Raw genomic sequence first — 22558 nt, 5'->3', positions numbered from 1 at the left:
CTTAAACTCGGGGCAGAAGTTAGAGTTTTTCAGAATGAGAAGAACCACTCTCAACCATGAGTCTCAAACTCTGAGTGCCTTTGGAAATTAGTTTTTGCTGCATACTTGGTAATGGGCCTTTATGAATTCATCTGAAAATTACATGAAATGGCACTTGCTGCAAACTTATACTGTGGTACATTCATTTTGGTGATGACTGACATTGTTTGAATCACAAACTGCTTTATACAGTTTCTTACTGTCAGATGTTAAAAGAAGAAATGGGAGGGCTTCCCTGGTGGCGCAGTGGTTGAGAATCCGCCTGCCGATGCAGGGGACGCGGGTTCGTGCCCCGGTCCGGGAGGATCCCACGTGCCGCGGAGCGGCTGGGCCCGTGAGCTGTGGCCGCTGCGCCTGCGCGTCCGGAGCCTGTGCTCTGCAACGGGAGAGGCCACAACAGTGAGAGGCCCGCGTACCGCAAAAAAAAAAAAAAAAAGAAAGAAAAGAAATGGGATCTCCATTCCGACCCAGATTTGCATCGGGCATGTTTTCTGAGTTCAGACCACAGTCCCCGCGGTGTGTTTTGGGCCGCAGTGCAAGTGCAAAGGAGGTTTCTGTGTTTCAGAAGCCACTTAGCTGCCTTGAGGAGCTGCCCCACCATCTGTACTGTGTCACCTGCTGCAGTTCTGGGTCAGCAAAGCCGTCACACTCATGGCTAAGTTTAGTACAACTAAAGCATATACACCAGAATCAGCAAAGGTAAAAAGGTCAAGGCTTCCAGCTGGCCTCTCCCAGGGCCACAGATGGTGAGACCACACGCAACTCGGTGTCCAGGGTGTTAATCCAGGTTGGTCACACGGCTATGGCTAACCATCGGCGTGGCTGGCCTTGGCGTCCAGCCCTCTGGAGGTCAGGTTGATCTCTGGCCCACCACAGATCACACTGTCGGCGTGGTCTGTGTGGCCCATGCCCCCAGGTGGGCAAAGACTCCCATCAGGCAGGACCCTCCAGGGGCTTTGGGGCAACCTCCCAGGAGCAGGTCAGGGGCCACACCTTGCTTTGGACGACCCCGGCCTGCTGGGTTCACCCTTCACTGCACAAATGCTGAAAGGGAAAAAGGTCGAGAGAGATCTCAGAGAGTCCAGTACGAGTGTGCTCAATTAAAATTTCACGCCTGCAGATGGATATTGTTGTTTGGGTACTTTTTGTGCAGAAAGACATAGAGGCCGCATCATGGGTCGGCGTTAAGAGGGACGTTGTGATGGGTTTTCATGATCCAGAACGTGAACTTGAGCCCCGATACAGCAAATTGTCCTCCCCCAGAACAGAATTCCTTAGTAGGCCAGGATTATCACAAAAAAGTATACTCAGTTATTATTGTTTTAATTTTAATTTCATTGGCAAAATGTTTGTGGAAATGTATTGTGTTAATACCTAAGTGATATCTTTGGTTTAGCCTCTTGTCGTGCGAAGCGTTAAGTATTTACTCTGGCCCTGTACCGAAAACGGTTGACAGTCTGTGTTTTGATCCACCATATCTTATGTTACGGTTTATTTAGTTTTTGTTGGTTTTTCTCAGCGTTTTGTAGTTTTCAGCATACAGATCTTTGCACAGAGCTTTTGATCTTTAAAGATCTGTAGATTGTTAAATTAACACTTCAGTACTTGTGAGCTATTGTAAATGGTACTTTTAATCCACTATTTTTGTATCCTATGAGCTTGCTAAACCCTCACTCACTAGTTTTTCTGTTGTAAGTGAAAGCAGGCTTATGGAGAGAGCACCACACGCCATAGGCAGAATGCAGTCCATCCCAAGGCAAGAGAAGCCCCTCATTAGTTTCAATAGCTTTTTGTAAACTCTGGGAATTTCTCTGTGGACAGTCATGTCCTCTGCATTTAGAGAGTTTTCTCTTTTCCTTTCCAATCTGTATGCCTTTCATGTATTTATTTTTTCTCCTGGTGGCACCGACTAGGACCTGTGGGTGAATAGCAGTGCAGTGGATCGACTCCCGTGCCCCCTTCCCGGCTTTAGGGGAGGGCACTGTGTTTTCATCAGTAAACATGACTTCACGGTAGGTTTTTGGTAAACGCCTGCTAGCAGGCGAGGAAGTTCCCTTGAATTCCTAGTTTGCATCAGAGGTTTTTTGTTTTTTAACAAATTTATTTGTTTATTTGTTTTTTATTTTTGGCTGCATTGGGTCTTTGTTGCGGTGCGTGGGCTTCTCATTGCGGTGGCTTCTCTTGTGGAGCACGGGCTCTAGGCGCGCGGGCTTTATTTAGTAGTTGTGGCTCGTGGGCTCTACAGCGCAGGCTCAGTAGTTGTGGCACACGGGCTTCGTTGCTCTGCGGCACGTGGGATCTTCCCGGACCAGGGCTCGAACCCGTGTCCCCTGCACCGGCAGGCGGATTCTCAACCACTGCACCACCAGGGAAGCCCCTGTGTCAGAGTTTTTGTCAGGAATTGTGTAGGTTTCGTCAGCTCTTCTGCATCTGTTGAGATGGTTTTTCTTCTTTATTCCACTGCTGTGATTTGACGTGTCCCCAGGTGACTCCCAGTGGTCGAGGGGAGTTGTCCCCTTGCTGGGCGGCCAGCTCCCATGTGCAGAGGTTGTGCTGAGAAGCTGTGCTCCGAGTTGGTGAGGGGCACTGCTCTGTGGTCTCTCGCGGTGTCCGACCTCCTGAGCCACCGGGCGCTCCCTGCTCTAGTGCTTTCTGGGAGAGATCGTGTAGACTGTGTTCAGCCTCCCTTCCGGGTTCGGTGCGATTCACCAGCGAAGCCATCTGGGCCGGGGCTGAGGGCTCTCCTTTCCCTTCTTTCTCTGTTTGGAAGGCAGTTGCCTCTGCGTTCAGTCTCTTTCGCGGGTGTCCGGGCGGCTTGTGTCTCCTCCCCCTCCTGCCTCTTTCTTTGTTCCCCACCTACCGAGTTAACAGGCGGTGAAGCCCAGTCCTCTGAAGCTCAGGGCAGCTGCCGGCAGGTGTGTAGCTGCCACCCGGGCGCGAGACGCCCAGTCCCCCGAGCCCCCCGCCGCCCCGTGTCCAGGGCACCTTTCCTGGTGCTGCCGGGACTCTGTTGCTGGACGCAGACCTGCTGTCTGCCTGTCTGCCACCCCCTACCCTCCCGGGGGAGTGTTTGGGTGGTTTCCAGTTCCTGACACGCAGGAGTAATTATTTCAGGTTTAATTTGCTCTTTATCTAGTTTCTTAGAACGAAAGCTTGGATAATTGATCTGAGACCTTTTTATAAGAACTGCTTAGTTGAGATAAAATCTGCGTGTGATAAAACCCGCCCATCTGGAGTGTACAGTCCGGTGAGGTGCAGTGTGGCCGCAGTAGCCCTGAAACGAGCTTGTGCCCTCAGGCCTCTCTTTGTCCAGCCAGCCTCCGGGCACATCCCTCCCGTGATCCCGCTGGGGTCTTCACCTCTGTCCGGGGGCACCTGGGCCGTGTGCACGTGCAGGCCTCAGCGGACTCCAGCCAGGACGGCTTCCTGGTCAGCTGTCCCCTGCGGGGCTGGTCTCGGGCTGTCCTGGGCTTTGCTGGTGGGCCCCCTGGCCTCCCGCTGGGGGCCTCCCTGAGCCAGAGCCCTGTTCGCCCTCGGGGGCATCGGAGAGCACGTGTGGTTTTTCTGTGCGGGGAGCCTGTGCTGACCTGAGGTCTGGGGGACCCGGCAGGGGCGGCAGCACCCTCAGGACCCCGCTCCCCTCGGCCCCCGACCTCGTCCCGACCCGGCGAGCTCCGTGTCTCCTCCACCCGGGAAGCCCGGGCCTCGCCTCCGTTCAGCTCTTTTGTCTTTGGAGGGGAGGAGGTGGGACGCCGGGGGATGTGCACGGGGGACGCTGGGGGATGTGCACGGGGGTGTCCGGCGCTTGACAGCCTCCACGCCGACGTGGTCTCGGGCCGGCGGTAGCAGTGCCTGTGATTGTCCTTCCCGCCCTGGCGGTACTGCTCTTGGGGCCCCCTCCGGGCCGGCTGCAGCCCCTGCGGCCCCCCACCGCTGCGCCTGAGCCTGGCCCCCACCCGCCACCGCAGACGCAGCCAGGCCGCGGGCGAGCGGGGCGGGGCGGGGCGGCTCCCGGGCTGGCGTCCTCGCGAGGCTGACGCGCTCTCGCCCGTTTGCAGACTACGTCTACTTCGAGAACTCCTCCAGCAACCCGTACCTGATCCGGAGGATCGAGGAGCTCAACAAGGTAGCGTGCGGCCCCGTCCCTGCTGGGGGGCGGGGGTGCCCCTCCCCAGAGAGCCCATCCCGGAGGGTCCCTGGTAGGGTGTTCGGAGAGGGTCTGGGTTGGACGGTCCCAGCCGAGGAGTGAAGGAAGAAGCCGCCTGGGCGCCCCAGCCCGAAGCTCCCCTGCCCGCCTCCCTCTCTCGCTCCACGTCTGCCGAGCGTCCTGCGCAGGCACTTAGGAGTGGATTAGGGGGCGGGGTCCCCGGGGCGGGACCCCCGGAGCCCTCCTGGGCCCGGTGGGGCGCGGTGGCCGTGGGCTCGCAGGTTCGGAATGGCCTCTTTGGTCAGAGGAGTGGGCGCGGACCCCCAAGCCCGGTGGGGGAGGCCCCCCACCTCTCCTGCCGCCTTCCTAGTTGGAGGCGTTGGCGGGGGCCCTGGGGGAGAGGGCATCCGTGTGACCCTCCTCCGAGGCCACGGCCACGGCGGTGCCCGGTCAGCAGGGCTCTTGGCTCTGCCGCTTCTCTCTCCCCCGGTTCCTGCAGAAGGGCGGCTGTGGACCCCCGCCCTGGAGCAGCCCCCATCCCGGAAGCACTGTTGTCACTCGTGTTGGCTTAGGGGCCACCTTGTTGCGTCTCCACGTGGCCGGCAGGGGAGGAGCTGCTTTCTTCGACCTCAGGCCTTGGGGCAGTGCGGCCGAGTCTCGGGACCAGGCAGGGTGGGGCGGGAAGGTCAGGGTGCCGGTTCCCCAAGGATCAGACTAGCCATGGCGGCACCCCGACCCTGCGGCCGTGCCTGCCGGGACCAGGAGATGGGCGGCGTGCCCGTGCCCCGAAGCCTCGGCCCCGGCCTGAGCGTGTCGGCCTGGCTGGAGTGACCTGGGCTGGGGGCGGTGGCCAGATGTCCCGTGAGGCCACCACACCACTGGAACCGGTGCGCTGGCGGGAGGGCCCCTGCTCACTGCCCGCTGGAGCCATGGGGCAGGAGGGTGCGGCCCGTGCCCGCTGCAGCGATGGGAGCAGGCGTCTGTCTGGTCCCCGCCCCCCCCCCAGGCCTCTTCGTGGAGTCATCCTGGCATGCGGGGCCATGGCGGCCAGTGGTCGCAGGGTGGCCACGGTGCCCTCACTCTGGCCGCGATGCCACGTGTGAGGGAGAGGCAGTGCCACCCCGTGAGGGTGGACGCAGGCGTGGGCACCAGGAAGCTCTGCCTGGTGGGGTGGTGGAAAGGGGCGTGGGTCCAAAGCGCTCGAGAGCACAGATGTCTGCTGTGGCCCTCGGGGTCCTCGGAGCCCTGCACCCCTGCCGGCCTCCCCTCCCACCCCACGGGGCACGGGGGCTCCATCCCGGCTGGAGAGGTGGGCGCAGCCCAGGTGATCGTCGTTCAGGCAGGGGCTGAAGACGGGGTCAGTTTGAGAGCTCTCCTCTGACGGCCCCAGGGTGCTGGGCAGCCTCGTGTGCAGAGGGAGGTGGAGAGGGGGTGCTCTCTGGGGGCAGATCTGAGCCACTGGTGTCACGGCCCAGCAGAATGCCTGCTCTCAGCCTGCGACCCGGACGGAGCAGGGAGGACGGCTTCCACCGTGAGATCCGACAAAACAAACCGAGGAGAGAGCTGATGAGGGTGCAGAGGAAAACTGAGGCCAGACGAGCCAGGGGCACCCTCAGAGAGACATGGCGGCCGCTGTGACTGGGGAGACTCAGGAGTGCGAAGAAGCTCCTGGAAGTTACTGGCAGAGACTGGGACGAAAACACAGAGAGAGAAAACTCAGGGAAGTAGAGAGTCCTCCAACGGCCCAACGGCCAGTTAGTAGGAATCAGAGGCGATGAGGGCCCTGCAAGCAGAGGAGTGGCCTGAGAAAATGCCCCCACCCCGAGGTCCTCCAGAGCCACAGCCCCGTCCAGCCCCGGGGACAGCGGGCGCTCCGGCGGAGGGCGCCCTGCGGGCTGCCGACCAGTCCCCACACCGCCCACCCAGAGCAGCGGGGGGCGGCGCGGGGTCCCTGCGGGGCCCTGGAGTGGACCCTGCAGTGAGCGCTGAGGAAGCGGGGCGTGTAGGCCGGGTCGGGGGTGCCGGTGGCTCCGCACTTTTTCTCTTTTCTGTAAATGAAAACAAGCCTAGGATGAGTTTTCTTGACGAAGCCGTAGCCGCTGGGTCTGCGTCCCTGCGGGGCTCACTGCCCCTCCCGCGAAGTCCGGCTCTTTTGAGCCCCTCGGAGACCCTCCACCAGGCCGTGCCCGACACCAGTTCCCCCAGCCCTCCCAGGACTCTGGGCTTTCGTGAACTTACAAAGTAACTGTCGAGTTTTCTCCTTAGAACCTTGATTGGATATATATGCCATTTACGTTGTTTTCATGAAGAGTTAAATCTTTACACTACTGGAGAAAATTGCTGTTGTGAAAGAACAGGAAAAGGCTGGCGGGGGCGTGAGAATGGGGGAGCGTGGGGGGCCGCTGACCCTCGGGACGGGCGTTGTGGGGTGCGGCGTGGGGACCAGGCCCCGTGCGGGTCCTCTGGGTGCCAGCCAGGCAGGAGAGGCCCAGAGAGGACCAGAGGGCAGGCGGAGGCCTCCTGGGAAGCGTCTGTCTTGGGATTAGAAGCCAGGTTTTAGGGAGTCAGGTTGGACCGTGGCATGTGGGGGTCTCCGAAAAGTCCAGCAAAGGACGAAAGGCAGACGCTGCTGACCCCAGTGGGACATCTCCCCGCACCCCACTTTGTCCTCCAGTGGGGTCCTCCTGGGGGGCCAAGGACCCCAGTCTGCCTGCTCCCGAGCCGTGGCCACCCCCAGCCTTGTGGGAAGGACCCCTGCTGTCCTGCCCTCGCTCCGGGGCCGCTGAGCTGGCCTCCTTGGAGACAGGAAACGGGCGAGGGTGCCCTGCAGTTGCCCCAGCTTTCCTCCCACAGGCCCTTTGGGACCCCAGCCCTGGGAGGGGGACACAGGCAGCTGGAGGAGACACGTGGGTGTCGTGAGGGGCAGCAGGGACCCGGGCAGAGCGCCGGAGGGAAGAGGGCTCCGGAGTCCCGGGTCCCCAGGCCAGGCTTGCAGAGCCGAGGTTGTGCAGAAGCCGGCACAGCCCCAGGAGCTGCACGTTCCCGGGGCCCTTGGGAGGGGCTGCACCTGGTGCGGATCCAGGAGGGGGCATGGCTGCAACTCCACAGGCCTGCTGGGGGCAGCCTCAGTGGCTCAGAGACTCAGACAAAGCCCTGAAGACGCAAGGCCCAGGTGCTCCCAGAGGCCGGGACTGTGGCTGCTGCGTGACGCGCCCGTGGTCGTCCTTCTAGACTCTGTCCGGTTGCTTCTGTGGTCCTGACGCGGTGCCAGATCACCTCCGTCGTGTTGAAGGCCCCTCGTCGTTCCAAGCTCAGCGGACAGTCTCCAGGACCATTTCTAGGAGGCGCTTGTTGGTCTGGGAATCCTGTCTTGCAAAACTCTGGACACCCTTGAACACTGCAGACGTTTAGGGGTCTGACAGCCATCCCGACAAGCTGACAAGTCATGCTTCTAAAAACCCAGTCTTCACACGCTGAAGACGGACATGGCACCTTCAGGCCCTCTCACAGTCCCTTGTTTTGATACTTGATCTCAGTTTTCCTGGAAGAATTCTTCATACTCTTTATATTTCTTCGTAGACTGGAGTGAGGATGGTTTTCATCAGCATGCGCTCTGCAGTTTTTTTTGTGTGTGTGCGGTACGCGGGCCTCTCACTGCCGTGGCCTCTCCCTTTGCGGAGCACAGGCCTCGGACGCGCAGGCCCAGCGGCCATGGCTCACGGGCCCAGCCGCTCCGCGGCACGTGGGATCTTCCTGGACCGGGGCACGAACCCGTGTCCCCTGCGTCGGCAGGCGGACTCTCAACCACTGCGCCACCAGGGAAGCCCCACTCTGCAGTTTTTGTGATGAACCTTTAAAGCAGCGGAGTTGATAGCACTTTTAACTTAAGCTCAGGGATGTGAAAAATTCCGAAGACTTTTTCTTGGGAAAAATTCCTGGTCTAATGGAATTTAATAACTAAAAGGGAAATACTTTTCATAAAGATAATTTTGTTTAATGTCATAAATGCTGCTGTGCTATACTTTACAAAGATTAGAACTGTGATACAATCCTTGCATCGTTATTAAAAATTTTGTAAACTTGTTAATTAAGAAAAAACACACTCTCGGTATGAAGTTTACACCCCGCGGGCTTCGCGGTGTCCTTGATGCAGCTCGTCTGATGTGTTCGTTGGACGCTTTGCAAGCCCGGGTCGTCCCAGGCAGCAGCCAGCCGCCCCATCCTGGTGCCGAGGCCGCCGCTTAGCCCCGCCAGACTGCCCCGCGTCTCGGAAGCGGATCCAGGCCTCAGGGCCGCGCCTCTTGCGTGCTGGCCAGGTTCCTGCTCGGGGGGGGGTGACGGAGGCCCGCAGCCGTCCTTGATCACACCCCCTCCGGTGCCCGGAAGGAAGGGGCAGCTCCCGAGGCCAAGGCGGAGCTGTCCTTTCTGGTGGCCGGGGTCCACCTGGTGTCCTCAGGCGGCTCGGGACAGGACAGGAGCGGGGTGCAGACTCGGTGTAGGTCCGGTGTGCGTCCCTCCGTCGGCCAGGTTGCCACTGGCCTTCAGGACCTTCCCTGGGGCGTGGGCTCCGTGTGACGAGCCTGTCCCCGGTCGCGGCCGAGGCCCCGTCTGGGGGACACCCCTGCGGGGAGCCGCAGGCCCACAGGGGCGTGCGTCCCTTAGACCCTGCCTTGCTGTTGCAGACGGCCAACGGGAACGTGGAGGCCAAGGTGGTGTGCTTCTACAGAAGGCGGGACATCTCCAGCACGCTCATCGCCCTGGCCGACAAGCACGCCAGTGAGTCTCCCAGCCCACCCCTCCAGCCCGCCTGTAGCTGCCACCTCAGCCTCTGGGCGGGTGTAGACTGAAGTCCGTGCATGTCCCTGGGGCCTCCTTCCTTCTCTGAGAAGCGACCCTGGCTGTGCTTGTCCTAGGGTGTGGCTGCTCTCATCTACCCGAGGAGTTTAATTTGGGGGACTTTCCAGATCCTTGGTTGGACCACTCCTTGGATGGTGCATGGAGCCCTGGGTCCTGGGCTCCAGGCCTGCGGGGGGGCAGGGGGAGGCCGCTCCCGCTCTTGCCTAGGACAGGCCTCTGCGCCATGCATGGTGGACGCAGGTTGTGCAGCCGACCCTGAGGGAGCAGCCGGTTCTTTGCCGGCCTCGTCTGGCCTCCCAGGAGGATGGGATCCCACCTTTGGGTTTTGGCCTCTGTCAGCAGCGTCCCTGTTGCACGCCACAGGGTGGCGTGGTGGACCCTGAGGCTGTGTCCAGAGGGGACAGAGATGGGATACAGTGCCTCTCAGCCTCCCACCCTAAAGCCTGTGCCCTCCACCCCTGCACTCTGGCCTCCGGGTGCCGAGGAAGAGAGGAAAAGAGCCGGGGTCTTGCAGGCGCACAGCCGCGTGGCCCAGTGGAGAGGTCTGTGCAGTCGCTGGCCCTGCAGGTGTCAGCACGCGGGCTCCCGCTCATGCTGTCAGGACGCTGACGGGGGCCTTGGGGGTGGCCCTGGCGGTAGGTGACCTGTGGGTGCCGATGACAGAGGATCTCCTCCCCGTGTCTGCTGCTTGGCCCAGAGCGACCGCGGCCGCTGCCCCTCGGCACACGGCGCGCTGTGTCCACGGGCCCAGGCTCTCCTGCTCTCAGGCCCCCGGGGGGAGCCTGGCCAGGTGTTAGGCCCCGAGACCTGTGGGAGGAGGGGGTCCTGCAGAAGTGCTGGAGCTGGCAGGGTGGGCAGAGAGGCCCTGCGGTGCCGGCGGGGCTTCTACGTGCAGGGAAAGCTCCTTGCCGGGCACTTAGAGCCAAGCTGCAGGGAACACATGTCACGCACACGGGGGGGTTCTGCTCTGAGGAGGCCGCCCGCTCCCACCAGCTCGCCGCGTCTCAGTGCGGGGCCTCGGCTGTCTTCTCAGGAGTGTGTACTGGCTGCTCCGTCTCGTGGTGATCTGTGCAGAAACCACGTTTCTCGGGGTTGACTCTCTTGGCATGCTCATCTGTGAGCTCGCTGCAGCTGGGGCGAGGCTGGTCCACCTCACCTGGCGTCAGGGCGTGGGTGTAGGGACACGGGGGGCCCTTCTGGCAGGAGGAGTAGAGACCCAGGGGAGCCCACGGCACGGTCCGATTAGCTGCTCGCGTTTCTTCTGGGCCTAGGGGCCTGAGGGACAAGCTTCCGCCCTGCCCCTACCAGGGCGTCCAGCCCCTGGTGCAGTACGGATGCCCTGGGGCCACAGAGGCCTCCCCAGAGCGGTAGAGCCCTTGCTGGGATCTCCAGGTCACATTCTGCTCCGCCACGGCCCCGTCTCGAGGTGTGTGGCCCCCTCCCACGGAGCTGTCCTCCTGAGACCAAGGCCTTGCCCGAGGGGACAGTGGGCACAGGTGACAGGTCCTCCCTGGAACTCCCCAGAGCCAGCTGCAAGGGCTCGGAAGAGCCAGTAGGGTGTGTGAGCTGAGCCGGGGTAGGGTGGGAGCCCAGAGCCTGCCTGGGCCTTGTGGGGAAGGCCCCCCAGCTCTGAGCCCAGGGCCCGGGCACCCTGGATCCCAGAGGGAGGGGCTTCTGCGCCAGGGGCCATGTGCCCTGGGTTCCTAGAGGCCAAGCGCCACAGCCCACGCTCGCTTGAGGGTCCGCTGGGGACGGGGCCTGGGGGCTGTGGGGAGGCTGTCTCCTGGTCACCCTGGGGCTAGAGGTCGGCCTGGCCCAAGCCCTGGCCACCCCTGAGGCCTTAAGCGTGGCCCTGGGGTGTGCGTTCCTGGGTCCCTCCTCACCGTTGCTGATGGCAGGGAGCCCTGGTGGGCTGGGGGTCTCAGAGCCACTGTGAGCTGGTGTCAGGATGGGGAGGGGCGGTGTCTGCGGACCTGAATGGATGCCCAAGGGCCTGTCGCGGGCAGGATCCAGGGCGGTTGCCCCCAGCCCCGGTCCCTAGCCGTACTGCGGGGCCAGCGGGGCCGTCGCCCGTGAGCAGGATGAGGTGTGGGGATGGCAGGCCGGCTTCCGGGTGCTGGTGACGCGCCCCCGGGAGGGGCGGGGAGGTGCCGAGGCCAGCGGTGTGGCTGCTCAGGCTCCCGTGGCCCATGGCCCGGGCCGACCGGCCCTGCCCCTCTTCCCCCAGCGCCCCGCCCCTCACCTTGCCCTCGGTCTGAGCTGCCGCAACCGGGGTTTGTCGGGGGTGGGGTGGGGTGGGGTGGGGCGGGGCTCCCCTGCCCAGGGGCACCGGGACTCCCTGTGGCCACCACAGGGGGGCAGCAGAGGGCCAGGGGCCTTGTGGTGGCCCAGAGCCTCGGGGGCTGGGCTTCACGCCCCTACCTTTGGGTCTCAGGGCAGAGGATGGGTTTCGCCGTGCGTCTGGCTTCCCCCACCCCACTGTGCGTGACCCCAGACCTCCAGCGTGTGTTTGGGGGCACCCCAGCCCCAGGGCTTCGTGTGCTGGGGCCCACATCATGGAGACCTTCCACAGCCCCACCGCATGCCGGTTTCGAGTTTCAGGCTCTCCTTGGGCCCATCCATGGCCCAGCCCTGGAGGTGTGCCCGAGGCCCCCCAGGTCACCATCCGCAGGCAGGAAGCACGCGCTGCTGACCTGGCCTTGGGACGTGTCCCCCGCCCCCCCCCCCACCATGCTGTGGCTCGGCCGTGTCCCCCGCCCCGTCCTCGCTTCCCCCGACTTCGCAGGGGCAGGTGTGTTCTGTGTGCAGGTAGCAGGGCCTCGCTGCTCAGGCTTGTGTGGGGCTCTGCTCGCAGAGTCTCGGGCGGCGTGGGCGTGGGGCGGGCAGGGGCTGAGGTCCGCTAGGCAGGATGTCCAGATGCCCAGGTGTTCTCTGTCTTCGGCTGGGTGGTCTGCGGCCCCCTTGTGCACCCTGCTTCCCGGCCTCACAGCCCTCGGTCCAGGCCGGGCAGGGGGTGAGTGCCGTGGCGTGCTGTCACTGACCCGCCATCTGGGCGCTGTCTGTCTGTTACACAGCCCTGTCGGTCTGCTATAAAACCGGATCGGGGGCCGACAACGGCGAGGAAGGTAAGAGCCGCCCCTGCGGGAGGGTCCTGGGGTCTGAGCGCCGGGCTGTCCGCGTGCCCGCACCTGTGTGCCCTGCCGCGAGGAGGGCCTGAGGGGTTCCTGGCGCAGGGAGGGCTGCGGGGCACGGTGGGTCCTGCCCGCCGTCCTGGACGTGCAGCAGCTGCTGTCGCGCTTTCCCTTCTTTATCTGACGTGCTGCTTCCCGGGCCAGCACAGGACGTTGTCCTCCTTCCTGTTCAGATGCCCGGGGCTTCTGGGGTGCGCTTTGGGGACCTACACCGCCGCCTGTCCCGGGTCCAGCTCGGGGAGGGGCCTCTGCAGCCAGTGGGTGGGCCTTTGTCCAGCCACCTGAGCGTGTGTCTTTGGGACCAGCTCACAGGAGCTCTTTGTCCTTCAGGTGAAACAGAGGAGGAAATGGAAAACCCAGAAATGGCAGACCTGCCCGAGAAGCTCAAGCACCAGCTGAGGCATCGAGAGCTCTTCCTCTCAAGACAGCTGGAGTCACTGCCCGCCACCCACATCAGGTGCCCGGGGGCCTGGGGCGGGCACGAGGGAGTCCCGCCACCCACATCAGGTGCCCGGGGGCCTGGGGCGGGCACGAGGGAGTCTTCCCAGCTCCCCTGACGCGCGCCCTTGTCTTGCAGAGGGAAGTGCAGCGTCACTTTGCTCAACGAGACCGAGTCCCTCAAGTCCTACCTAGAACGGGAGGTGAGGCCCCGACGCCGGGGGCTGGGGCTGGGGGATGGGGGCAGAGGCGCGTCCTGGCTCCGCTGGTCTGGTCTGGGTGGGCGGGCATTGCTGCTCCCACCTCACGCTGGGCTCAGGCCCTTCCCTGGTCGTGGCGCCCTGAGGCCGGGCACTGTCTTGGCCCTTTCTGGTGTCCCGTGCGGTCCCCGCCCCTCGCCCTCCGGAGCGAGGGCCCGGCGTGGGCCCAGCGTGGGCGCGACGGCACTTGGGGGTCTGCTCTCCCCACCACCCCCCGCCCCCCGGGCGGGGCACAACTCGTCCTGGAGGGGACGACGGGACTCGAGCTGGCGGCCGTGGCCGCCCCCCTGCTTTCCCAGCGGGCGTGTGGCCCTACCGCAGTCCAGGCCGCCGTTGCCAGTCTTCGCTGGGTTGACCCGTGACCGTGTCGGCCGGGCGACCAGAGGGTTTCTGAGTTTATGAAATCAAAAACGTCAGTGCTGCCAGGGTCTGGGGCCAGGGCACCGACCTCCTCCCCCCACGGACAGGGGTGGGAGGGGAGCCACGGCGGCCGGTGCCTGGGCCTTGCTGTGACCCCCGAGCTGCTCACCCTGAGCCCGCGATGACCCCCAGGGCGGACGGTGCTTGTTGTGGGCTGTCCATGCTGCCCGCCCAGCACCCCTCCCCCGAGGCGGAACGACCAAAAACGTCCCCGGAGGGTGCACGTGTGAGTCCTGGGAGCAGCGAGAAGCGTGTTTGGGGACAGTGGCAGGCCAGCAGGGTCAGGAGCAGCGCGGGCACGGGTGTTACCTAGTGGGGCAGGTCGTGGTGTAAGGGAGCTCCTGGGGTCAGGCAAGGAGTGGCTGTGGGTCTGGGGTCCCCTCCCTGCGTGTCCCCACGCACTGCGGGCTCCCCCGGGACCTGTGTGCAGCCACTCCGCGACTGCTAGCAGAAGTGTCGTCGTCTGTGGGTGACGCTTGTTCTCAGCCACGGTCCCCTCCCCCGAGGCAGGGCCCGGCTCTTCCCGGGGGCCCAGAGGGGCAAGGTGGGCGGGGGGTCGCAACGCGGACCACAGTGACAGCGGTCCCGCGAGGGAGGGTGAGCCCGGTGCCGTGGCCTCGCCGAGGCCTGACTCAGTCAGGCGCTGGAGCACCGCCAGGAGGGCGCTGCCTGGAGTGGGCGCTGAAGAGCCCCCAGGGCGGCCTGGGCTTCAGGGAGCCGCCGCGTGCCTGCCCACAGGACAGAGCAGGGGCCGTGGCCCCAGGCACGCGTCCACTGGGGCCTGCTGTCTGCAGTTGAGAAAGACCCCTTGGCGACAGCCACGCAGAGGCGGTGACGCGGAGGGACGGCGGCCGTGAGCGAAAAGGTGGCTGTGAGCCACCTGACCTCTGGCAAGAGCGTGGGCCCCGTTCGGGGACCTGCGTGTGTCTCCTGGGCGCTCGCCTCGTGTTTTCTGCTTCTCTCCGCTCCCCTGTCTGGGGGTGGGCGGCTCGTAGCCTGAGACGGCCGGCGGCCCGCTGGGGCAGCCTTCCCTCCCGGTCTGGGCGGCCCCGGGCGAGAATCGACTGACTGCGCCCAGGCCCGCCGTCCTGCTTGGGCCTCAGGGAGTCGGTCCTCGGGTGCGGGTGCAGCCGCAGCCCGCGTGGACCCGCACCCAGAGGAGCCCTCGGCTCCGACGCAGGGGCTGGCCGCCGCCCTGGGAGCAGGGGCCGCGAGAGGCAACCGCAAGGGACTAAGAAAGGCGAGACGGGGACGCGGGGTGCTGCGAGCCTCGGTGTACATGGGGAGACCCCCGGGGAAGCCCAGGGTCGGCAGGCTGGTTTCTGCAAAGTAGCCCAAAGCCAGCTAAACGCGGCTCCTGAGAGACGGCGTCGGCACGTGGAGTGCCAGGCAGCGAAGGGCCAGAAAGGCCGGATTGTGCCAGTCGCAGCCGGAACAGCCTGGGCGCAGGCGTGCAGGGTGAAGCCAGACTCCGGGGCTGAGGGCTGCAGCGTGCTGCTCCGCTGACAGCTCTGGGCACCGGGTCCAGAACATTCTGTAACGTAACCGCCTTTGTGTACGTCTCCTGTGACAACTGCAGGAAAACGGCACCATCTTCTCAAAGGACGTGCCCAGAACCTGTCAGATTCATTCCCCGATGCCTTAGGACTTTTGTTGCTGTTAAACGCTCTCATAAAGCTCGATTTTCAAACTGTTGCTGCTGGTGGGCGCGCTGGTCCTCCAGCTGCCTCACCTGCTCTCTCAAGCCTGCTGACCTGTCAGCCCTGTGCGCCTCCGAGCAGATCGCCGTCCCTCCTGCCTGCTGACCTCCCGTGGGCGTGGCCGAGGGCGCTTTGCACTGACGCCTCCCCGTGCGCTGTTTTCCAGGATTTCTTCTTCTACTCTCTCGTCTACGACCCCCAGCAGAAGACCCTCTTGGCTGACAAGGGGGAGATCCGTGTAGGGAACCGGTACCAGGCGGACATCACCGACCTGCTGAAAGAAGGTAGGGTTGGCCGGGAGGCTGGCGGGGAGGGCGGGGGGCTCTGGATGTTGGGATGGGGCGGCAAGCCCCGGGACCCCCGGCACGAGGTGTCGTCGGACCCTCCCTGGCACCTGGAGATTATGTTTCCTCTTGGAAGTTGTCATAGCCTTTTCAAAGCTCTTTTTCTCTCCCCAAAACAAAACTCATTTGAATGGATCTGCCTGTGTCACTGACTTCTAGTGGGTGGTGCCGTCGCGAGGCTGAAGTGCACGGGGACGCACTGCCCGGCTCCCCTGCCCTCCAGTCCTTCAGCAGCCTGGGGGTCGTGGGCGGGCTTGACCCCCATCTTCTCAGCCCGTCCTGTCCCCTACCAAGCAGCCCAGGCAGGAACGTGGGCCCACGGTGACCAGCAAGGCCGAGGCTGTCTGGCTTGGGGCACCGTGTGGCGGGCTTCCTTCTGGGGCCACGTGGCTGAGCCCGGGTCACTTGGGTGGCGGCCACACTCAGGCAGCTCAGGTTGACCGGGAGCACAGCGGGGTCCGGGCCTCGTGGTACCCGGCACTTCCCCCCGCCCCTTCCTTCCTGCGTAGCCGTGTAATTGCCGTGCAGCAGGCCTGACGGCCGAACCGCACACTGGCTTGTCCGTGGTGGCGTCTTGGTGCCTGTTCTCTTCGGAGCCCGTGCTCCTGCGGAGCTGGTCCCCGGTGTGCAGGGCCATCCCCGCGTGGTGCCCGGGTGGCCTCGGGGCCCCCGTGTCCCTCGGGAGCGCGGTGTCCTCCTGGCGAGCGTCCCCAGCACCTGTGGGGCTGCGGGTTGGGCTTGGCTCCCCTCTCGTCTGTGCCTCGGTTTCCTCTGTGCTGTAGAAACACGGGACGTCCCTTCTTTCCGTGGCCTGTGTGCGTGTTTCCTGTTGCGTGCGCACACACACGCGCACGCGCGCCACACCTCCCATGCGTGTGCATCTCTCTCTCTCTCTCACACACACACACACACACACACACACACACACACACACACACATATGCATGCGCTTCCCCCGTTTCTTGGTCTCGGTCTCTGTCGTACAGGGCTTCCTGCCGCCGCTCGGATGTGAGAGGGAGGGCTGAGGGGAAGCACCTGGTGGGGGCGGTTCCCTCTGTTCACGGGTGTCTGGCCCCGTCCCGGGTGGGGCGAGGCTGCCCTTCCTGCCAGCCCTGGCGCTCTGCCCTGTGGTCCTGCCCTGTGGCTGCTCGCGTCGCTCGTGGGGGCTCCTCGCACTTGAGCAGAGCCGGATGCGCCGGCCCAGCTGGTCTCCTGATGCAGCCCGTCCCCCTGCTGGGCGGGGTGCACCTGGCACCGGGGCCCCGCTCCAGGGACGGGCGTCCTGCAGGGGCCCCATGGGGCCTCCTGGTCTATACCGTCCCAGCCTGGCTGAGGACAAAGGGCCTGGTGAGGGCCACATCCAGTGGGAAACAGGAGAGGCCACACGACGGCCGCAGGAGAACACTGAGTGGCTGGAACGTCCGAGGACCTCGCTTTCTGGCCGTCCCCGGGGGCTTGGCGGGAGGATGCGTCTCTGGTCTTGGGGCGCCCCGGGGAAGCCCTGCCTGCAGCCCTGCCTCCTCCCGACCGCTGGGCCGCTGGGGCGAGGTGGGCTCGGCCTAGGCCTCAGTTCCCTGTTCTCCTCTTGGAGCCTGGACCCTTCCCAGCGGGTGAAGCCCTGCCCCTGCGTTGGACGCGTGAGACATCTGCAGGGTGCACCAGCATGCGTGGGCGACAGGTGGGGCCACAGCTAGCTGTGTCCGTAGCTCTGGGCTCAGTTGCCTGGCAGTCGCTGGAGGCTGGTTGCGGCCCGCGGACCTTGGATCCAGGAGTGGGGGCCCTGCCTTCCTTGGTACCCAGTGTCCCTGGGGAGGGGTCTCCATGCCGAGTCACCACCAGGAAGGAGCCTACCCATGACACCGGGGAAACCCCGCCTGTGGTCGTCCTACAGATGCAGCCCCCGGGACCCTGACCCCTCAGATCTCCTCGTCCCTGCCCCTGGGTCGGTCCTGCACGTCTGCAGTGCGGGGCTTCTCTCCCGTGAGCCCCTGGCCCGGCGCCATCCCCTGGAGCCTGGCAGGGCCCGACCTTACCCTGGGCGAGGGAGCACGTGTTTCCTTGGTGACTTTTGGCCATGCCGGGCTCTGCATGACCGCGCTCACACAGGGCTTCCGTGGGCTTCCTGGGTGCCGTGAGGGGTCCTGCCCTGGGTCTGGGAGTCGGTGGCCACGGAGAGCACCTGAGCTGGGCAGGGGTGTGACCTTGGGGCGGGCATCCTCTGGGCCCTCGTGCTGGCCTCGTCTGCCCCTTGCTGCCTGGAGCACGTGGCAGATGGTGCTTGGCATGGGCAGCTGCCCAGGAGAGAAACCCTCCTGGCTGGGCCCTGAGCCCCCACGCCCGCCACATGCAGGGTGAGGAGCGGGGCTCCCGCCTGCAGAGGGAAGGTGCCCGGAGACGGAGCCTTTTGGCACCAAGGGGGTCCTTGGGTGGCAGGCGCGTGGGTCCGCACTGAGGCGACATCAGTGTCCTTGTTGTGACGTGACGGGGCTGCCGCTGGGGGCTGGGAGCAGCCGCACCTCCCCCTGCAGCGTCCATCTCAGAGTAAAGAGCTTGGCTGATCAGACCTGAGCTGCTCCGCCCCTCTGTCCGGCTGGCTGCGCTCCCTGGGCCCTCCCGACGGCACCTCTTGAAGCTCCTTCACGGGGGCCACGGGCTGCCAGCCCCAGGCGCCCACTGTCTCCAGAGGTGAAGGCCGTCGTGTGTTGAGCGTGCCCTGGAGCTCTGGGCCGACCGCCTCTGCGCGTGCGTGAGCGTGTGTGTGCGCGAGCGTGTGTGCGCGAGCGTGTGTGTGCCTGCGGGCGCGTGCGCCCGTGGCCTCGTCCCTGGGCTCGCTCCCCCTCCCCGCCCCTCCCAGCGCTGCAGGAGGGTGTGGAGGGCGTGGCGCCCGCTGGCCGCCCCAGCAGCTGGGTCTGGGCTCCAAACGGGGCCTCGGGGGTCCCGTCCTCGCCGTGCAGTGTTTCTCCCTCCTAGGCGAGGAGGACGGCCGAGACCAGTCCGAGCTGGAGACCAAGGTGTGGGAGGCCCACAGCCCGCTGGCGGACGAGCAGATCGACCAGTTCCTGGTGGTGGCCCGGTGAGTACGGCTGGGGCGTGAGCGGGCGCGAGGCCTTAGCCCCTGCCCCACCCCCGCGGCGGGCGGCGGCTTGCCTGTCCTGCAGGGCGTCCCCCAGTGGCCGGCCTGGGGGGCCCGAGAGCCCGGGGCCCTGCCCTGCGGAGGCCCCGAGGCCTGCGGGGTGGTGCCTGGCCCTTCCCTGAAGGTGGGGCCCGCTCTGGGGCGCCGCTGGGTCCCCGGGTCTGGGAGGCGGCCCGACACCTCCACCTCCACCCCCAACCCGACCCGTGGACCTCAGGGGCCGCCCGCCGGCCGAGGCCAAGTACGCCGGCTGCAGATGCGGGCCCTTTCCCCGGACGGTAGGGCGGGACAGAGGCGCTTGCTCGTCTGGCTCCGGGACCGGGCAGAGGTGGCCTGGAGACGCGGGGCCTCCTGGGCACAAAGGGGCAGCCCTCCGAGGAGCAGCTTCTGCCCAGGCCGGCCCCCAGGGGTCCCTGGTCTGGGACAGCAGGAGGGGAGCTCCTGCGAGCACACGGGGGCCACACGCCCAGAAGGCACCTGGGCCAGGTGCCGTCAGAAACAGTGTAGGAATGGGGTCCTGGGTCTCAGGACCGGAAGGCTCTCTCTTGTAAGAAGAGGTCTGCAAAGTCTCAGAAACGACGTCCCCGTGCTCCAGACCAGAGTCCTCCGTCCTGAGACAGCTGAGTCTGGACGCGTCTGCGTGTCCGGCCTGGTCTGGCCACCCCTCCTGCTTGTCCGCTCCAGTGGTCAGCATCTCTCCTCCTCCCCAGCTCCGTGGGCACCTTTGCACGCGCCCTGGACTGCAGCAGCTCTGTCCGACAGCCCAGCCTGCACATGAGCGCCGCGGCCGCCTCTCGGGACATCACCCTGGTAAGTGAGAGGGCCACAGGGCACAGCCCTCCGCCCCCCCATGGGGGGCACAGCGCAGGGCTCTCACGGCCCCTGTGTGGTGACCCTGTCCCATGCTGGTGAGAGGCTGCCGGCCGGCACATGGTCAGGCCCTACTGGGCCCTTGCTGGGCTGCGGTTCGCACGTCCTCAGCCCGCCCTGCTCCTTCCACGCTTCCCACCTCAGAGGCAGCGGCATCTCCCAGAGGACGGCTCGTGCCCTAGGCCGGCCCCTCCTGCCCAGGGCACTCTGGCCCGGGGTCCGTCACCCACTGTCTGCTGGCTGAGCCACCCCGTCCTGCAGTCCCGCCCCTACCGAGGTGGGCCCGGGAGCACGGCTGCTTTTCTCTTCTGCTCCGAGCAGCTCAGCCTCTCCCTGCACTCTCCCCAGAGCCCCCCGGCCGCCCCCCACCCGAGACTGTCCTTATTCCCCTCTCAGGGGGGAGGGAGGGCCAACCCCTGGGTCCTGTGGCCTCCCGCACACGGCCCAGGTGTGCCTCCTGCCTGGGGCCGGGCGGGGGGGTGTGGTCGCACCAGCTCTGGGGCCCGGGCGACCCCGCCTCTCCTGCTACAGTTCCACGCCATGGACACGCTGCACAGGAGTGTGTACGACGTCGCCAAGGCCATCTCGGCCCTGGTGCCGCAGGGCGGGCCCGTCCTCTGCAGGGACGAGATGGAGGAGTGGTCGGCCTCGGAGGCCAGCCTTTTTGAGGAGGCCCTGGAGAAGTACGGGAAGGATTTCACTGACATTCAGCAAGATTTTGTGAGTACCGGGGGACAGGTTCAGGGCCCTGCCGTGCCCGCCCGGCCGCCGTGTTTCCGTCCCCTTGTCCGTTAGTGGCTCCAGAGGAAACACCCAGGGCCACCTGGTGGGGCCTGGGTCGCGCCACTGAGGCAAGGGTCCGCGCTGGTGTGGCCGGGGTCCTCGCCGGGCCTCGCTTGACTTGGTTTGTTCGGCTGTCTTCGTGGTTCTTAAGTGGCCGAGCGTCTCCGTGTACGTCCTTGCTTTGTGTCCCTTGAAAGTGTCCACCAGTGAGCCCATGGGAACTCCAGCGTGGGCAGGGCCTGTGCCCTCAGGGACCCCTCATGCCCTTACAGCCCCTAAAATACACTTGAACTCATCTGAAAGGAGGCGAACCGGTGCTCACTCAGAAGAGCGCGCCTGTGCAGAGAGGGCTGCAGGGGTGGCTGGGCTGGCCGGACCGCGAGTCCCAAGGAGGGGCCAGGACGCAGCGGCCCTGGCAGCATCCGATTCTGAGCAGCACCTCTGCAGTAACAGACGAGGCTGATGCCACAGGACCCACGTCAGAAGGCAGACGGCACCACGGAGGGTGGAGAAGCAGTGTTGGTCCCCAGAGGCCATCAGAGGGACCCGCGCAGCCCCTGGTGATGTGGACATGGCCGAGCCCGGACAGCCGGCCCCCTGTGGAGGCAGATGCGCAGACCGCACTGAAACCCTAAGTAGAGCAGCAGGGCCTCCTCACACAGACACAAGCGGAGCCCGAAGGCGGGCGGGAAATAGAGCGCTCACCCCGCCACGTCTCCCGCGCGTCCCAGGCCTCTCGTGCTCCCGTGCGACGACGGCCCAGGTGCGCAGAGTCTGAATTGTCGACACGCCCGGGCGGACGTTGCGGGTGAATCCGCGCCGCAGGACTCGGCTGAGACTGGCCCGGAGGCGGCGTGGGAACGCAGGGGGCGGGATGGCAGCAGCAAGACTGTGACGGCCACCCTGGACTTCCACGCAGCCTGTGGAGCCCAGAGGTGGCGCCCGAACAGCGGGGCAGCCAGGACTCGGGAGGAGAGCCGTCGATTGCGAGAAGGTCCCGGTGGAAGCGTTGCGGCCCACGGTCCCGGGTGGGGCTGGTGTCTGGGCGCCCAGCGCCTTGCGCGGGGGAGGGAGCACCCACCACCCACCGAGCAGGGCAGAGGCGCCGAAACCAGGGAGGAAGCGCTTGCGCTGAGTGGAGTGTGCCTCGTGGGGAGAGAGGGCGAGGCCCGAGGGGGGCCCTGAGGCGGGCTGGGGGAGGCTCGCCCCCTCCTGGGCGGGGTTCGTGGCCTGCCATGCTCCCCCCACGACGTGCCCCCCTCCCCCCAGCTCCCCTGGAAGTCGCTCACCAGCATCATCGAGTACTACTACATGTGGAAGACCACCGACAGATACGTGCAGCAGGTGAGGGCCCGTCCTGGGCGGGGGCCAAGGGGTCCCGTGGGACTTTTAGGGGGAGGGGGGCAGCGTGGGGACTGGGGGATCCCCTCTCCAGACCCCCCTGCTGGGCGCCCTGACCCTTTGTTCTGTGTTTGAAGAAACGCTTGAAAGCAGCTGAAGCGGAGAGCAAGTTAAAGCAAGTTTATATTCCCAACTAGTAAGTACGCCCCTCGTGGCGCCGTCCCTGTGTCCCACGTGGCCCCGGGCTGCTGCCCTGGCTGAGTCCTAGAGAGAGTCGGGGGCCTGTCCCCGAAGCCCGTGGTGGCCCGGGGGCAGCGGTGGGAGCTGCTGCTAGAACTCGAGGGGGGAAAGGTCACACACCCCCAGCCCCAGGGGTCAGCGGCTGCTCTGTGGCCGGGCAGGTCTGGACGGGGGCTGCCGGGCTCCGGAGCCGCGCGCCCGGGGCTCGGTGCTCCCGTGACGTCTTCCCTCTCTCTCTCCCTTTACCCAAGTAACAAGCCAAACCCGAACCAGATCAGCGTCAACAACGTCAAGGCAGGCGTGGTGAATGGTGCGGGGGCGCCAGGCCAGAGCCCTGGGGCCGGCCGGGCCTGCGAGAGCTGTTACAGTAAGTGCCCCGCCCGGCATCCGGGTGCCCCCCAGCCCACGGCCCTGGGCGCCCCCGCACTGCCCTGGGGCCCAGCCTGGGGGCGGTGGCCACGCCCTGCCGGGGAAGCCCTCTCAGGGAGCACCGGGTGCCCGGGCCCACGGGGCGGGGGGGCGGGCGCGGGCGGGCGACAGCTGTGTAATGCTCTCTGCCGTCACTGGTTCTGCTTAAGAATCCGTCTATTTCCAACTTTGTTGTCCGTAGCCACCCAGTCTTACCAGTGGTATTCTTGGGGTCCCCCTAACATGCAGTGTCGCCTCTGCGCATCTTGTTGGACATATTGGAAGAAATATGGTGGCTTGAAAATGCCAACCCGGTTAGATGGAGAGAGGCCAGGACCCAACCGCAGTAACATGGTAAGTCGGTCCCCCCCACCCTGCCCCAGCGCG

The 22558-nt window shown here is 65.2% G+C and overlaps 1 protein-coding gene across 4 annotated transcripts in view; it reads left to right on the top strand.

The window, feature by feature from the left end:
- MTA1 (metastasis associated 1) overlaps positions 1-22558 on the top strand; it is a 37526-nt gene that overhangs the window by 9314 nt on the left and 5654 nt on the right. For 2 of the 4 annotated variants that reach the window (XR_010839353.1, XR_010839354.1), the window contains exons 2-14: positions 4098-4165; positions 8869-8962; positions 12118-12168; positions 12565-12691; positions 12812-12875; positions 15219-15336; positions 18367-18469; positions 19240-19339; positions 19931-20119; positions 21452-21526; positions 21661-21719; positions 22015-22130; positions 22421-22525. Coding sequence is in view for 2 of the 4 variants with exons in the window: in XM_067027603.1 (XP_066883704.1) it covers positions 4098-4165; positions 8869-8962; positions 12118-12168; positions 12565-12691; positions 12812-12875; positions 15219-15336; positions 18367-18469; positions 19240-19339; positions 19931-20119; positions 21452-21526; positions 21661-21719; positions 22015-22130; positions 22374-22525 (1316 nt within the window). In the remaining 2 variants the exon portion in view is untranslated. Of the gene's footprint in view, positions 1-4097; positions 4166-8868; positions 8963-12117; positions 12169-12564; positions 12692-12811; positions 12876-15218; positions 15337-18366; positions 18470-19239; positions 19340-19930; positions 20120-21451; positions 21527-21660; positions 21720-22014; positions 22131-22373; positions 22526-22558 lie in introns of all 4 variants that reach the window. The other 2 variants (XM_067027603.1, XM_059058846.2) reach the window with 1 other exon arrangement.

The sequence above is a fragment of the Kogia breviceps genome, chromosome 3 (assembly GCF_026419965.1).
Source record: "Kogia breviceps isolate mKogBre1 chromosome 3, mKogBre1 haplotype 1, whole genome shotgun sequence".
NCBI classification, from domain to species: domain Eukaryota; kingdom Metazoa; phylum Chordata; class Mammalia; order Artiodactyla; family Physeteridae; genus Kogia; species Kogia breviceps.
This window is presented reverse-complemented; position numbering and strand designations above follow the sequence as displayed.